The 15163-nt window shown below is 34.4% G+C and overlaps 1 protein-coding gene across 3 annotated transcripts in view; it reads left to right on the forward strand.

Annotated features, from left to right (window-relative positions):
- The window catches only part of STXBP4 (syntaxin binding protein 4), a 74793-nt gene that overhangs the window by 7335 nt on the left and 52295 nt on the right, over positions 1-15163 (forward strand). For all 3 annotated transcript variants that reach the window (XM_040577761.1, XM_040577762.1, XM_040577760.1), the window contains 10 exons: positions 1689-1762; positions 1951-2046; positions 2594-2663; positions 3531-3605; positions 6957-7042; positions 7699-7825; positions 8386-8518; positions 11211-11317; positions 11715-11898; positions 12342-12420. In XM_040577761.1, the coding sequence (XP_040433695.1) occupies positions 1689-1762; positions 1951-2046; positions 2594-2663; positions 3531-3605; positions 6957-7042; positions 7699-7825; positions 8386-8518; positions 11211-11317; positions 11715-11898; positions 12342-12420 (1031 nt within the window). The remainder of the gene's footprint in view (positions 1-1688; positions 1763-1950; positions 2047-2593; positions 2664-3530; positions 3606-6956; positions 7043-7698; positions 7826-8385; positions 8519-11210; positions 11318-11714; positions 11899-12341; positions 12421-15163) is intronic.

Raw genomic sequence — 15163 nt, forward strand, 5'->3', positions numbered from 1 at the left:
TATTCATCCTTTCAAACTATGAAAAAATAGAAGTGATTTGGTTCACTTTTAGCCTTATCAAGTGTGTCTTATGCCCTGTCACACCGTAGCAAGGTCATGTGCAGTCTTGGCAGTGGCAAAATACACTGACTAGGCTTCATTGATCCTTTTTAGCCTATGGAACAGATACTGAGAGGAATAATGCAGTGAAAATTATAGGACGTTTGACCGGTAGGCTTCCAGTTTATTTTAAAGATTAATTATTAGGTCTGTTCTTATGGCCAGTCTTTCTGAAGCAAAGGCTAATTTTGCAAATACTTGGGAATTTGATATTGTGGAAAAAATTGTCGTGTTTTGTTGTTGTTGTTTTTGTTGGTTTTTTTTAAGTGCTTACTCCTTGATAAAAGACTCACAGTTTTCTTACACAAAAGTGAAAGATTTGGGATGTTCTTTGGGACCTGAATCTCTTGCCTTCTGCTGGAATTTAGGAACATTTGGACCTTCTGGGTTTCTGTCTTCCCTGGCAGGACACCCTTTAATGGCATGTACTCCTGATTTTGCAGAAACACCGAGTTTCAGGCTAGGAGTTGAAGCTACGTGCTGGATTTGGTTGCATGGGAGGATTTGGGTCACTATGTCCTCCACTTTGATCCCCCCCTTCCCCCCCCAATGAATTCTAGTTGTTCCATTTCACTTCAACATCATGCTCTAGAAAATACTACTTGTTATCTAATACAGAACAATATATAGGTAGGTCAAAGCAGAAAAAACTAAATTGTGCTTCTGCTTTTTTGTAGAAGGTATCTGGTGAGTCTTCTCCAAAAACGCTATAGTGGGAGGACAAAGGATCTATGACACAACTTTTTATTCTATACTAGTTCATCAAAATGAAAATTCACAAGTGGTAAAGCGTGGCCAATTACTCTGGATTTAAAGGAATTCTTAGTGTTTTACATTCTCACAGCAGGACACTGGAAATGTTTGTGATGGAGTTGTAAATACGGGTTTCAAGGCTCTAATTTTACTTTGTATACTTATTTAATTCTTTCCCATTATCACGTGCCTACAAAACGTTCATCTGCCTTTAGATGGCTGCAGGTGCTATCGTGGAATTCTGACCTGGGGTTGGAGGGTACACAGAGGAGCAGGCAATAGCGTTTGGAAAGAGGCCTTTATAAACAGAAAACTGTTGAATAAGAAATGAAAGACTGCAGGGAAAAGCTTACGTTCATGAATAACCACAAAGTTGTATGTTAGATATCTTAGCAAATGTTTTTGTATGCACTGTCTTGGCTGTGATTCTGTCTTAATATTCATTAGCTGATCTGAGATGTTATGATGTGTTTTTCTTGCCTAAACATTAAGCTGGACCAGGTTGTGGGATTTTGCTTCTATTTAATCAAAATCCTTTTACTATAAGTAAAGTGGGATTCAGAATTCAGCCTAAAGTTCTTTGGGGAGAATGGAAATAAACTAAACATGCTTTATTTTACCCTTATCATCTCATATTTATGATGAACTTACTGAGTTTTCACTGGAGGGGAGGGGTGGCACAAAGGTATAAAATAATGTAAAGTTGACAGTCAAGAAGACTAGTTTTGGTTTGTATTAGAGTTAAAAACATGGTCACTGTAATTTCTTCTGTATTAACATAGCTTTATATACATTTACGTCATTAGAGATTTAATGATTTTTATTTTATTTCATAGGACGATTATGGGCCCTCATGGAATCAATCGAGCTGTTCACCGCATTTCTTTTTCTGATTGTCAGAATGGATTAGGTAATTAGATTGCACATTCTGTTGATGCAGAGTTAACCAGACCTAAAAGCATCTGGTGTGCTTTTCCAGTTCACACTGACATCTGTAGAAGTTTAATTTATCCAAATTTTATGGATTTGACTGTAAATCCATTTAGCACAGTAGATGGAATAACAATTTCTTGCCTGTTTCTTTTGTTTGTTGTGCAGGAGTTAAAATTATTGGAGGTTACCGGACACAAACCGCAGAAGATTATGGGATTTTCATAAAGAGAATTCTACCTGGAGGGGTTGCTGCTGTAGATAGTAAGTAATTTAAAATGTATTTTTGCAGACGTGCTGTAAATAAAAAGCTTTTTTGAGATTCCATCTTCTCTTACGCAGATTGATCATTTAAAATAATTACTTCAAATGTGATAGTTCCTACACTTGAGACTTGCAAAAGGTTAAAAATAAAAATGGTTCTAAAAAAATATTTTAGAGATGTCTGTGTCAAATATAAAACATAAATGTATTTATGCATGGTAGCTTACATGCATGGTATCAGCAACATTCAGCCAAAAGTTACTCCCAAAACTATGAATTCCAGTGCTGCAAATATTTGTGCTGTAGTACAAATAACGTTTATTTTCTGTAGCTGTTCTGTGATTAGTAACACTGACTGATTGTCATTAGTCTTATCACAGTGGCATAGATAAATCAGGATCAGAACCTAAGCTGCTGAATGTCATAAGGTTGTTTATGCATTAGATCACATAAAATTGAAAGAAAAAAAAAGCTGTTTTATTACCATGATATAATATGTTCACCACTTTCCTGTTGATTCATGAGTTGCTGTTGATTTCATTACAAGGCCGTTTGCTCACGGGAGACCTCATTTTGGATGTCAATGGAGAAAACTTAGTTGGAGTAACCAATGAAAGGTATGTTTGTACTGTTGACTAGATGTGCATTAGAACTTGAAATGTATTTATTTATTTGTGACTGTATTGACCACTGATTAACGACCACAACTCCGCTAAGGTCACAGGAGTTGAACTGGCAGTGAATTTATCCTATAAAATTAATCATGTAAAACTATCATAGAAAAGTGACAGGAGTTTAAATGCTTTTGTAATGACAGAATAAGATAGTTTTGTAATGATGCAGATTATAGAATGTGTGTGAAAATACCTTTAAAGCATATTAAGCTGTTATGATATTTTATGTTTACATGTTGGTTGAATACTGGTGAGAATAAATGGTGCAGTTAACAAGTATCATTGTAATGGGATAATTAAGGAGGCATTCCTTAGGAAAAAATGTAGAATATGTTTGATGGTTCCTGTAGCTGGGTCACCAGAAATCAATGTGAAGCCTAGTTTTTGAGTAAGACGTGGAATTAAAATTCAATGCAAAATTACAGTATATGTTGGTGAGTGAAATCCTGAGCTATGGAAGGTATCTGAGCAGTATTCTTTCTCTGGTGTAGGCTGTTAATCCTGAAGGAGGTCCAGCGTCCAGTAGGATGGACCAAGGAGAGAAGGGGACAAAAGGGAAGGGAAAGAAAGAACAATCCCAGTTTATTCCCATCATCAGGCACAGACTCACCACAGTCCGTTTTTTGCTCAGTTCTCCAGTGCTTAATTTGGGTTATGCTGCTGACAAACTTTTCTCTCTGTATCTGGCAGTCAAAATTATTAACTACATTAAGAATTTGTTCATTTTCCCATCATTTTTGCATTACCTACTGTGTACTTCTTGATAGAACCCTGGTATATTTACTTTATTATTTTTCCCCCTCCTTCTAGGGCTGTTGACATCTTGCGAACAGCTTCAGCCTCTAATCACATGTCTCTGCTAGTTGCCAGAGATGAAGAAGCAAAGTAAGAGAAAAATAAAGCATTGCGTTAACCTCAAAACTGACAAAATCCAATGCAGTACTTAAGTCTGAGAAGGCATATTTTTTTAATTTTTTTTTCAGATTAGAATTAATCACAAAATTGCAGCACTTGTCACAGTTTTCAATGTTATGTTTGATAGCAATTCATTTTGTTGTTGTCCTGGGCAGTAAGTGAGAAATGGAATACTCATTTTAATTAGACTGCTCACATCAATTAAAGTGGTAAGCTCTGGCCAATTTCAGTTCAATGAAGAGGATTGAAATGTTATGTTACCAGCTAATACCCTTAGAATTATTTGCTATAATAATAGTATTTTTTAACACATCTCACATGTTAAAATAACAAAAAATGAGGAAATGCATTACACCTACAGTACCACGAAACTGTGATTTAAGCTGGTCTTGCCTTCTGAAATGGCAAATTTGGTTATTGTTTCGCCTCAGTATTTTGCTTTTCAGTTTCTAATGAGCTCTGAATTAGTTTGGATAAGTAGGTTAAACTGTTCGCTGCAGCAGGTAGCCCAAAATACCTCCATTATAAGGGCATATCTGTTAAATATCCCTTTAATCTTGTTGTCTGAAGTTAAGCGTATAAACCAATATTGGCACAGAATCATAGGAAATATTAGGATCTAGGCTTGTATCCCCTTTTGACTTCAATCTCTGCAGGAAATTGCTGTTACACAACTGTATTTGATAATCACTGTGAGAGTAGCTGCTGCTATTTGCCACTGCTAGGATGTTCCACTTAGAGTAGTCTCTCCATAAAGGAATTTTGTCCAAATTCCTTTAGTCTTTTGTCCGACTTAAGGGTCCCTTTTCTGCCTCTTTATTTTTGTATTTAACAAATTTAAATGCCTCTGTACTGTAGCCTCTGATCTTTCCTTTTTTCAGGCTGCCTAGATACATGAGGTCCACTCTTAATCTGCTTTTATCTAAAGAATACTGACCTAGTTCCTCTAAACTCCTTGAATAATTAAAATCCATCAGTCCTTTTACCGTTCTGGTGGTATGCCCAGTGGCCTGCACAGAATGTGCCACTCCATACAGTCCCTCACTTAGACAACTCCGAAGGAATTTTTTGTGACTGTGATAAAAGATTCGATTTACGCTGAACTGTGTTTGTGTGTGTTCCCTGGATTTGACGTTAGTTCAATAAATTTTCTCTGTCTCTCTTTTTTTTTAATAATACATCCAATGGACTTCAATAACCCTCTGCGGTCACTGGAATTACGTGGGAATTACATTTACTGCAATCAGTTAATTCATGTCCTCTCTCTCTAATTCTATAATATTAATTTGATGATGCTGCTGGCTTATACCATTCTAGATTTTATTTTATTTTTAAATCTTTTATTACTGAGGTAGTCATTGCTCAGATTATTAAAAATGTTTTTTTATATTAGGCTGCATTTAATATTAGATTATTAAGACTATTACTACTTGTTGCTTTTTTAACACATGTAATACAGGATCTTCATCTCTGTTGCTTTTTTGCCAGCTTGTTATTTCTGCAAAGAACTTCTATTTTTGATGATTATTTTTTTCAACAGTGCAACTGACCGTTTTTTCTTTATGTCAAAAATAACTTTATTGGTTAATTGATAAGTGCCTTCGTCTGATTTGATTCATTTAAAAGCTTCAAATACTATTGGTCTTAAAAGAAATGTAATTATTAATCAGTTTTAGATTGCTGCTACGAGCCTCTAACTTGAGCTCAGTAGCTGAATTTTCTTTTTCCTTCTCAAAACTGGAATGCATGAATGAATGAAAGAGAAAACCTGCAGTGTACTGAAATAAAAAGCGTAGCGTTGAATTTTACCAAAATATTTGAATAAATTGGCAGTATTTCTAATGAAATCTGTTGTAATGAGATGCAATAGATTTATATATTTATATATATATAGGTATATAAAATAAATCAAAAAGTGTAAAAAGCAGGGTCAGGATAAGGTTTACTTCTTTATCATTTCCAATTCGAATAAACTGATATGGTTAAAAACAACACAAAAATTATCACAGTTTATGTTTCAAAGTAGCTCTTACCAGAAGAAAAGAAGGGAGATCAGCTTGTTACTGTGACTTCACTTGCTTTCCTACTGCACAAAGTATAATGAGAAGCAAGACAGGATAGCAAAGAAAGCAAGACTGCCTTTGGAGTGAAGATAACAGGCAACAGAGAATGTGCCTGCCTAAATCCTGTGGATCAAGTCTGAATTTATATTTTTGTGTAGGAAAGAAAAAGATAAATTCTAAAGCTTTACACAGAAAGATGAATCAGAACTTTCTTTTCACCATTCACCATGAGGTTGAAAGAAGAGCTATTTGTGACTTCTGTTTTCGTAAAGTGGGCATAGCTTTGTGCTTTATTACAGCAAAAGCTCTTGTTTTTGGTCCATCTTCATATGTTCATGTTGTGATAGATTTTTCAAGGCATGTATAAGAAAATAATAGATAGTAAGCAGATAGCCGTTGGAACTATTACATATTTCAGATGGATAACATTTTTTCACAGATGTCTTCCTGTTCGATTGTGACTGGTGTTACTCACCATCCAGTCAACTAGTACTGTAGAAGAAGACATTACTGTGAATGAGAATTGATAGCTCAAATATTCATGCACAGCTGAAGAATTGCCCTTTATTTTATCAGTTGGAGATTTTTAAAAGATTTAATCATGAAAAAGATAAGCAAAGCCCAAGCACATAAAATATTTAATATATAATGATATCTACCTCTGATGAAATGGACCACATACTTCTGAGAAAGCTAAGTAGAAGTTAAGAATTTGTATCTGTTTTACTTCTTCTTGTATAACTAAGAAATATTTATTTCTATACTCTTTTTGAGCAGGGCTAATGCCACAACCTTGATGGCCATTCTCTTGTGGGTTCTCGTTCAAACTAATTGAAATAAAAGCATTCTTTAAAGATACAAATATACTATGGGTATATTACCTGATTCCATCTAATGTAAATAATTTGTTTTGGACCCAAGTAACACCACTTGTCTTATTATCTGTAGCTGACTTGAACTACAAGTTTTGAAAGTTTTGAAATCCAGGGTAAAGAGAGGTAATAATTAAGCTTTTCTACCAATAGTCTGTTTCATCCATAGTTTGTTGCTATTCCATCCTTATCCTTCTGGATTACATTACCTTTTTCTTGCCTCTTCTGAATGTTTTTATATCTGACAGGGCTTTCCTCTTTCAGTTGAGGGAGAACTTTGCTTTCTGAGGATTTGTAACTGTTCAGCAGAGAGACTAGCAGATTACAAAGAGTGCGTTTAGAACTAATCCCAAGTCCTGACAAAGAGGAACTTTTTATTTCCACAGGAAAGAGTTTCTTGACCTGATGGATAAGTATGGCTCTCACAGTGACACCAACTCTGCAAGAAGTTCTCCAACACAACTATTAACTGGTGAGAGATTGCTTCCTATCCTGACATAATCTTGTAGGACAATCTTCATACTTCTGTGGACTAGACGCCAACACTGAAAACTGTTTGGGGGAAGGGTGTATTGGAGCAAGAGAATATCAAGCTAAGAACGTGTTTACTTACGACTTTAACATTTACTTTGTGGTCTAAACATCTAACTTGATTGGTTTGTGTGTCAGTTTCCCCAGCTCTAAAATAAATGTTCTACCCTCTACTTTCAGCAATTTTAATTAATGAATAGTGTGAACCGTGTTTGGTATTTCTAGATGAAAGATACCACGAGATTACAAATTAATAATAAAAAATTGAACTAGAATACCATAAATTCTAATGCTCCTGGAATTGTTGCCTAGTGAGAACGTCTTTATACAGCATGGTCAATTACTCTTTAGGAAAGACAGTTATGATGTTTTTTTCATCCAGTTTGAAAAAATCATTCTTTGCTATGATTTAAAAAATTATTCCTGGAACCCCTGGCTCAATTTTTAGCTGCATAGACTTAAACTTTGTTGTGGTTGTCTGATTGCTTATGGTTTTCTGCTTTCTAACATGAAATTAGGCCTATGATTTGAAACTTCGTGCTTTTTCCCAAATGTGTGTTTTACTTCTTTTTTTTTTCATCCTTTCTATTCTTATAGGAAAACCTGTAGACAACCTTTCGTCTGGGTCATCCTCAAGGTCACAGAGTCCTCAATTGCATCCAAAGGATATTATTACCATTAGCAGAAATAATTCTGTCCCAGCACCATCACCAAAGCTTCCAAAGTAATTCCCAAAGCTGATTGTAACTGTCTTGTGTGAGATGTAGAAAATGTTGTATTTGGCAGCTCAGGAAAATTTTGGGTCGAGCATTGAAGTTTTCAAAAATCATTGTTTTTTAAATCCTGTAACATAATACAATTGATATTACAAAGTTTCGGGTTTTGCAAGTTATTTTTCTCCTCATTTTATCTCATTTATTTATTGTTTATGTGGTATAAGTAGATTAATCAGGTTGACTGTTGATCTCAGTACCTCGTAACAAATTAATGCTTCTCATTTACATTGTAGCTAGGTCATCCCTTGGTATATATAGAAGAGAAGTTTAGTCTTGCAAAATAATATATTGGTTACTCTTGTAATTGCCTGAAGTAACACCTGAAGTTGTTGATTTTGTAATAGAGCAGGCACGATAGCCTTTGAACATAGAGATTGTGTCCATTTTATCTGTTTGTTACTGTGGTACATATTTGTGAATCAACAAGATAGACACTGTATCACTTGTGGGTCTCTAGTGAGTGTCTAAATCTGTGAAGTAACTCTACCTTTTTTCTTTCTCTTCCTAGGGATAGTACGTTTCAGATTATCTGTGTTTGCAAAGGAACAAGCCTAGGTTTGAATATTGTTGGAGGAATTGACAGAAATGAAGGGCCTTTGGTATACATTCAAGAAATTATTCCTGGTGGTGACTGTCATAAGGTAGATAAAGACCTCTTCTTGCTACGCTGTTCAGTCCCCTGTATTTTTTCCTTCGTTTTATACCTACTTTAGTATTATATACATACATTTATATTGTAAATACTAATTTCATTTGTGTTTCTTTTGTGTTTCTCCTTGGTGTCTCCCTAGACAGAATTATCTCATTACACCACAGCATAGTTACATGGTAATGAAAATTATTCATGAGTTTGTGTGAGGTACATGAGGATCTTATTTCCCAATTTCCAAAGCAGAAAGTAAGAAAGCAATTTTTTTAAGTTACATGAGACTAGCTAATCATCAAGGATGGGACAGACATACAGTTTGCATCTTTTTTTTCACAGGATCATAGAATCATTTAGGTTGGAAAAGGCCTCTAAGATCATCTTGTCCAACCTTTAACCTACCGCTGCCAAATCTGCCATTAAACCATATCACTAAACTATGTCACTACATCTACACAGCTTTTGTCACTCAGACATTCAAAAAATCACTTTTCCCTTGGACTTGGTTTAGCTGAATCCTTGCAGTTGAGAAGTATTGTATAGGGAAATAAGAATTATAATTAAAAAAAAAACTGATAGTGCAGACTAATAAAACATATGAATCAGTACTGATTACTATTTTCATTTATGACAACTGCAATATGTAAAACAGGAGGTCTTGTAGGTTTTTAAAAAATGAATAAATAACAGCTGTCTGGTTCAAGTACACAGAACTGTTTATCCAAGTGTCTTCTTGTCATCCTATGTTATTATGGTTATTCTGACATGTAGATAAACCAATGTTTGCCATCTGCCAAGCAAGAGTATACAACTTAATTTCACAACCAAAGAGTTTTGCCCCCAAAACAGTCTTAAACTATTTGTGACTGAATATTTGTAGATTAAGATTAATCCCAAAAGGCAGAGATTGATAGAAAAAATGCAATGTTTCTCCCAGACTTTTTAATGAATAAATGGTAATCATTATTCTTTTGTTTTCTGCTGTTTTGTTACAGCTTTTAAAAATCTTTCAAATTGTAAATATATATAATTTACAGTCTCTCATGCTTATAATTGATCGAGTGAGACCGAGCCATCGGTATGCAGTAGGTTCTAATATTAGCAATATTAGAGGTAATTTCCCAAGCTTGGTTAGGTGTTTGAGAAACCTAAATAGTGGGTGTATTTTAAATCTTTGCCACAAGAGGGCAGCATTGAAATTGATATCTTTTAGCAGGCTTTATGCAAGAGAAGTTGTAGATCTAGAGCTTTTCTTTGTGATGGAAAATATAGTAAAGTGCTATCATAGGCTGAAATAACATAACTAAAATTTGATGTATTTTTGTATCAAATATGTAAAATTATACTGGTCTTAAAAAGATATTTCACTTACTTCCTACAAATCTTCCTCTGTACATAGTTTGTTTCACGTGGTTAGTTTGCTTCTATGAAATATTTCTTAAACACTGAAGAACACAGACATATTATGTATAATTTCATGTGTATTACATTACACAAACGTCATAACACTGTAACCATAGGTATGGACCATGTATAATACATAGGTGAACAACAATCATTTTCAGTTAAATTGTTAAGGCTTCTTTAGAATGTGAGTAAAAAAAGCTTTATATTAGTGAAAAATCTACCCAAGCATATTTAAAGTATTGTCTTATAGTTTCTGAGGCAGAAATGCGATATGTTACTGTGTTTGCTAGAAAGTTTGCAATGAATAATTCAACAGAAGCGCAAAGTTGACAGTTGACAGTATTATTTCTAAGGTATTTTTGACTGGTGAATTCCTAATAGATGAATCTGTTGTTCTCATTAAGATGAACATGGATAGTAAGTGCCTGAAAAGTCCCATGTATAGCCAAGAATGTCTGTTTCTTGAAAAACAAATTAATTCAGCTCTCAGCTGAGTTAATTAGCAAAGAAATTTCCTGTAGTCAGATGGGTTGGTACTCCTTGCTGAAAAAAATTACTTTCTGTGGTTTCTTCTTCTTTAACAGAAGTATATCCTTGGGTCAGATTTCTTGACACAATTTCACTGAGATCCATTCTGTCTGATGAAGCTTTTAAAATGATTGCTGTCATGCAGATTAAATGATTACAGTAAATTTAGAGAACAGAACATCTGCTTTAGTTTCTCACTTTATTTAAAAAAAAAAAAAAAGAGTATCTATTACGTGAGGCCTCGATCGTGTTTTTTATTCAGGTGAAGCCCAACTATGTGGGAATGCGAGTTGGTTTAAATGGAATTCTGTACCATCTTGGGAAGGTTCCCACCTTGAGAAAACTGAGTTACATCCATTTACTTAAGACAATTTAGTTTTAGTATTTATTAAATGAAAATCTAAACAACTAATTAGTTCTAGTGAGTGAAGTGGTTGTTTTCCACTGTTAATTAAGGGGTACATAAGAAATCTGATATCAACATGAGATACACAGTGTAAGCTGCTTTTAGGGTCCTGACATTTCCTATGTCATTAATAAGGAAACCAATGGTAAGCTGTGTCTTTTTATCTTCTTCCATCATTTGATCTGCTGTTTGTTTCTGGAAAATCGTTACGCAAAATGTGTAGCTATTCTTCATATCTCATGTCTTAACAGATCCAGAGTGCACGCTGTGATTGTATAGTTCTTCCTGCAGTGTTAGTTGTTAACACAAAGTCTGTGGTTTTGTTTTTTTGTTTGCTATGGGTTAGGATGGACGATTGCAGCCTGGAGATCAACTAGTATCCATAAACAAAGAGTCAATGATTGGCGTCTCCTATGAAGAAGCAAAAAGTATAATCAACAGAGCAAAGATGAGGTATCTGTTACTACCAAACTGCTAATTCCAAAATGGGTTACTATACAATATTAATTATTGCAGTAATGTGAAAAGTCTTGTCACGAGGGCTTAGAGGAAACACAGGGTATATTCATGTTTTTGAAATGATCAGTTGAAATACTTTGCCACATGAAAAGACTCAAATGAACCTTTTAGCACTTTAAAATTATGATATATTCATTCCTTTTTGAAATATATATATATATTTTTAAAGCACTGCTTACTTGTTCTAATGATAGAGAATAGAATATCCTTTTAGAAAAATAAAAAAGAATAATCATGCACATTGTCAGGGAAAATACAGTTGTTACTTTAGTAATATATACTCTTATGAACAGAACAGTATACAGTATGCTAAAAGTTTTTTTAATTCTAGGTTTGAAAGTTTTTGGGAGATAGCTTTTATAAGACAAAAAAATATTCCCAGTTATTCAGAGAATCTGCCACGTCCTTCCAGTCTCTTAACATCTTCTGGAACATACGGAGGACAACAAACTGCAGTCCTTAGTCCTCTAGCGTCTCCTGATGGGAAGCTTGTTTCAACATTCACTCCTAATGCTGTGAGTATTTATATTACTCATTAATATAAACTGAGAAAATAGTTGAATAAAATAAAATGTTCCTTGTCAAACAGAGTCAAAACAGGTGATTCTCAATTGTTTTTATATTCATACTCAAGATTCTTGCCCACTTTTGTTTCCCGTCAGAGCTATAAACATTGAAGCAGGCTGCCTAGGGGCTATGCTGTCTTCATCTGTCAAGTTCTTCAACCCCATCTAAGCTTTTGATAAGGCCCTGATCTAAGTTTTGAATGGCATACCTTCTCACCATCCCCATCCCATGCCTTGCATTTTCTGCTAGGGTTGTTTGGATGTGTCCAGCCCTATTTCCCCCCCCTAGACTTCCTTCCTTTCCCTCTCTTTTAGTTTAATGTGTATTTCTAGTCTGGCTTGTGACCTATTGTAGAAAATGGTATTTCATGACTTCTGATTTTCTTTCATAGATGGAAACTGGAGTCAAAATGGAAGAGCAATCTCCAATTACTTCTGCAGAGAGCAGTCCTACTGATGTCTCAGTTCCTGGTAAATGCTGATTTAATTCCCTGTCACACTTTTGTTCTTCAATAATTGTCTTAACAGAAAATAGTACAGACTCCATAGGCTTCCAAAAAAAAGTAATATTGCACCATTTTTGTAGTACTAAATAAAGGATAAAGATCAATGGATTGTGCAGTAACTTCTGTCAGATATATCAACAAACAGCTGAAACCAAACAAAAATGAGTGATCACAACATTTGCTATATAGCAGTAATGATAATAGACTCAGTCGAAACCAGATAATGAAGACTCACATATAGATCAAGATTAGGTTACCATAGAAACTGTGCTTTCTTGATTTGATGAAATTCTGTGGATATATACCACTTGCATTTTTTTTTTTAATCAAGGATTTGGAAGGATAGAAATAACATGCAGACCTCTTTAAGACTTTTTCAATTAATAACAAATAGAATGCATATGTGTATATTTATATATGAGAGCCATGGCATTCAAACTAAGAAAATAGTCCCTTTGATTGTATCTTTGAATATATCTTATGAAAACAACACTAAGAAAAAATAAAGAGGGGTTCTAGAATTTGGTCAGAACCGAATCTGAATTGAATGGTTGTAATTCCTCTGGGAAACCAATATGCATTGTATTTATAGACAGTGAAAATACAGGCATAACCATGAGGTTCTCGAATGAAACAATAATATAACTGATCCTGTTTTGTATTTCTATATGAAGACTTGAACTATATTCTTTTTCTTTGGGCAGCATTAAGTAAGAATAACCTGTGCTCCCTGAAGTCTGAGGGGAAGACTGATAAGGTGAAGGACAAACATACAGAGTCTGATTCATCCTAGATATTGCTTCAGTGACTATTTAAATTGTACTTGGGCTTATTAAGGTCCTAATTAGATATCCTAATTTTAAATGAAACAATCTCCATATTGCAAATCTGACCAGTTTGCTTCCTTCCCTGAAGGGTGAGCTGACTGAATGTGAACTTTTGAAACTGGAAAAGTTGTATTATTGAATACAGCTGGCATTTAATGATCACACAGTTTTCTCGTACTGATGATTAAAAACACGCTGATTAAATCAAAGGCACAAGAAAAAGTCTTATTTCTGAATATACTCAGAATATAAGGCTCTTGATTAATATAATGCAATATGCAGGAGCTTCATTCTTTTTTAAAGAGACTAAGAAGACCATAGTTTCTTAGTCTGTTGAAATAACATAGCTAATAGAGTAGGAAGCAGAAATTCTTGCAGCTCCAGTTTGAAGTTTCTTGTCACTTTTCTTTTTTGTTATAGCACATCCTTAGCCAAAGCTGCCACTTCTCTCATGCTGCCCCTTTTCAAGGATAACCTTGAAAAATTGAAGTAGCTCTTAGATTTTTTCTAAATGCTCAGAGAAAAATCAGCACAATTTTTGAGAAATTCTTGCAGAAACTCATACACAAAGCTTTTTCATTCTGAGTTGAAAGAAAGTATGCCAATTCATCTGAGGTTCTAGCCCAATGTCTTCAGAATTTAATATAGCATGTGAGAGGTGTTAGTGTCAGAGATTTTCAAGATGTTTTCATTTATGCTTTTGGCATATAAAGAGGATGTAAATTACTTTGAGCTTGGAAACAGATATACTGTGAAATTAAAAAAAAAAAAAAAAGAATTCTGTGTGATTCCTTCTGTTTCTTTGGAGAGGATCTCAATCTGCATGGTCTTGTAGTTTTCAAATGGTGTTTTTGCTTTGAGTACCTCTATAGTCCATTAATGAAATAATTAATTGAGATGTAAATTACATGTATAAATAATGAATAAAAGTAAGTATTTTATTTTCTTCTGGAAAAAAAAACAGGCAATGAATTTGTTCTGTTTATCTAGTGTAATATATCTAAAAAAAAAAAAAAAAAAAAAAGTTGTCTATGTTCAAGGGCTTCCAAAGGCTGCTGTTTCTTTTGTTTGAAACATGACAAAGCTGTGGCTGCATTTTTCAACTTCCATTAGAACAAAGGAAAAAAAAAGGAGCAGTGTTTTTGAAATCTTGCACAGGGACTACTGAGTACTGCTACCTTCTTTTCTTCTCCTCAAACTAATCTTCTGTAAATGCTGGAAATGAAATAGATTCACCATAATGCATTAATCAATGCAACTAGTTAAAATTATGTAAAATCGTTGCATTTCTGATTGAAATAATTGGACAGAAGGTGATGAACACTTTGGATACAGAGCTTAATGGATGGTAGTCCTTGGAAGAGAGTTCCTCCCCAGGAAAACATGCAGAGGAGCCTGTTGGAATGCAGTCTAAAGTAATTCCATGCAGCCCTTAGTTGGCATCAGGTCATTCCCTCTCTTTCACAGTGTTTTCCAGATTGCTAGATAGGCTTTTAGGAACTGTTGATTATGCTGAGGGTGTGTCTTGAAGGTCTCTCTTGAAATTCACAAGTGTGTTTCCCCTTCTGTTTCCAGAGTTACAGAGAGAAAAGAAAATACCACGAGTATAAGCCGTATGTTTGATGAATCGCTTGAAGTTATTCCTGGTTTCTCTCTGCTAATTTGCTACTTGTCAGTTTTTGATGGGCAATTTCAAATAAGTTTGTTATTGATACCTATATTTTTGTTTATTATTAGCATTATGCCTTTTTTAAAGAAAAAGTCAGTCTAAATATTAGTATTTATTGTGGCAAGTGGGTATTTAGCTGGCATCCATTTGAAGAACAGAGCTACATAACAGATTTTTCAAAGCGAGCATTACAACGGAATCATTTCATTTAT

This window comes from Cygnus olor, chromosome 18 (assembly GCF_009769625.2).
Source record: "Cygnus olor isolate bCygOlo1 chromosome 18, bCygOlo1.pri.v2, whole genome shotgun sequence".
NCBI lineage: Eukaryota > Metazoa > Chordata > Aves > Anseriformes > Anatidae > Cygnus > Cygnus olor.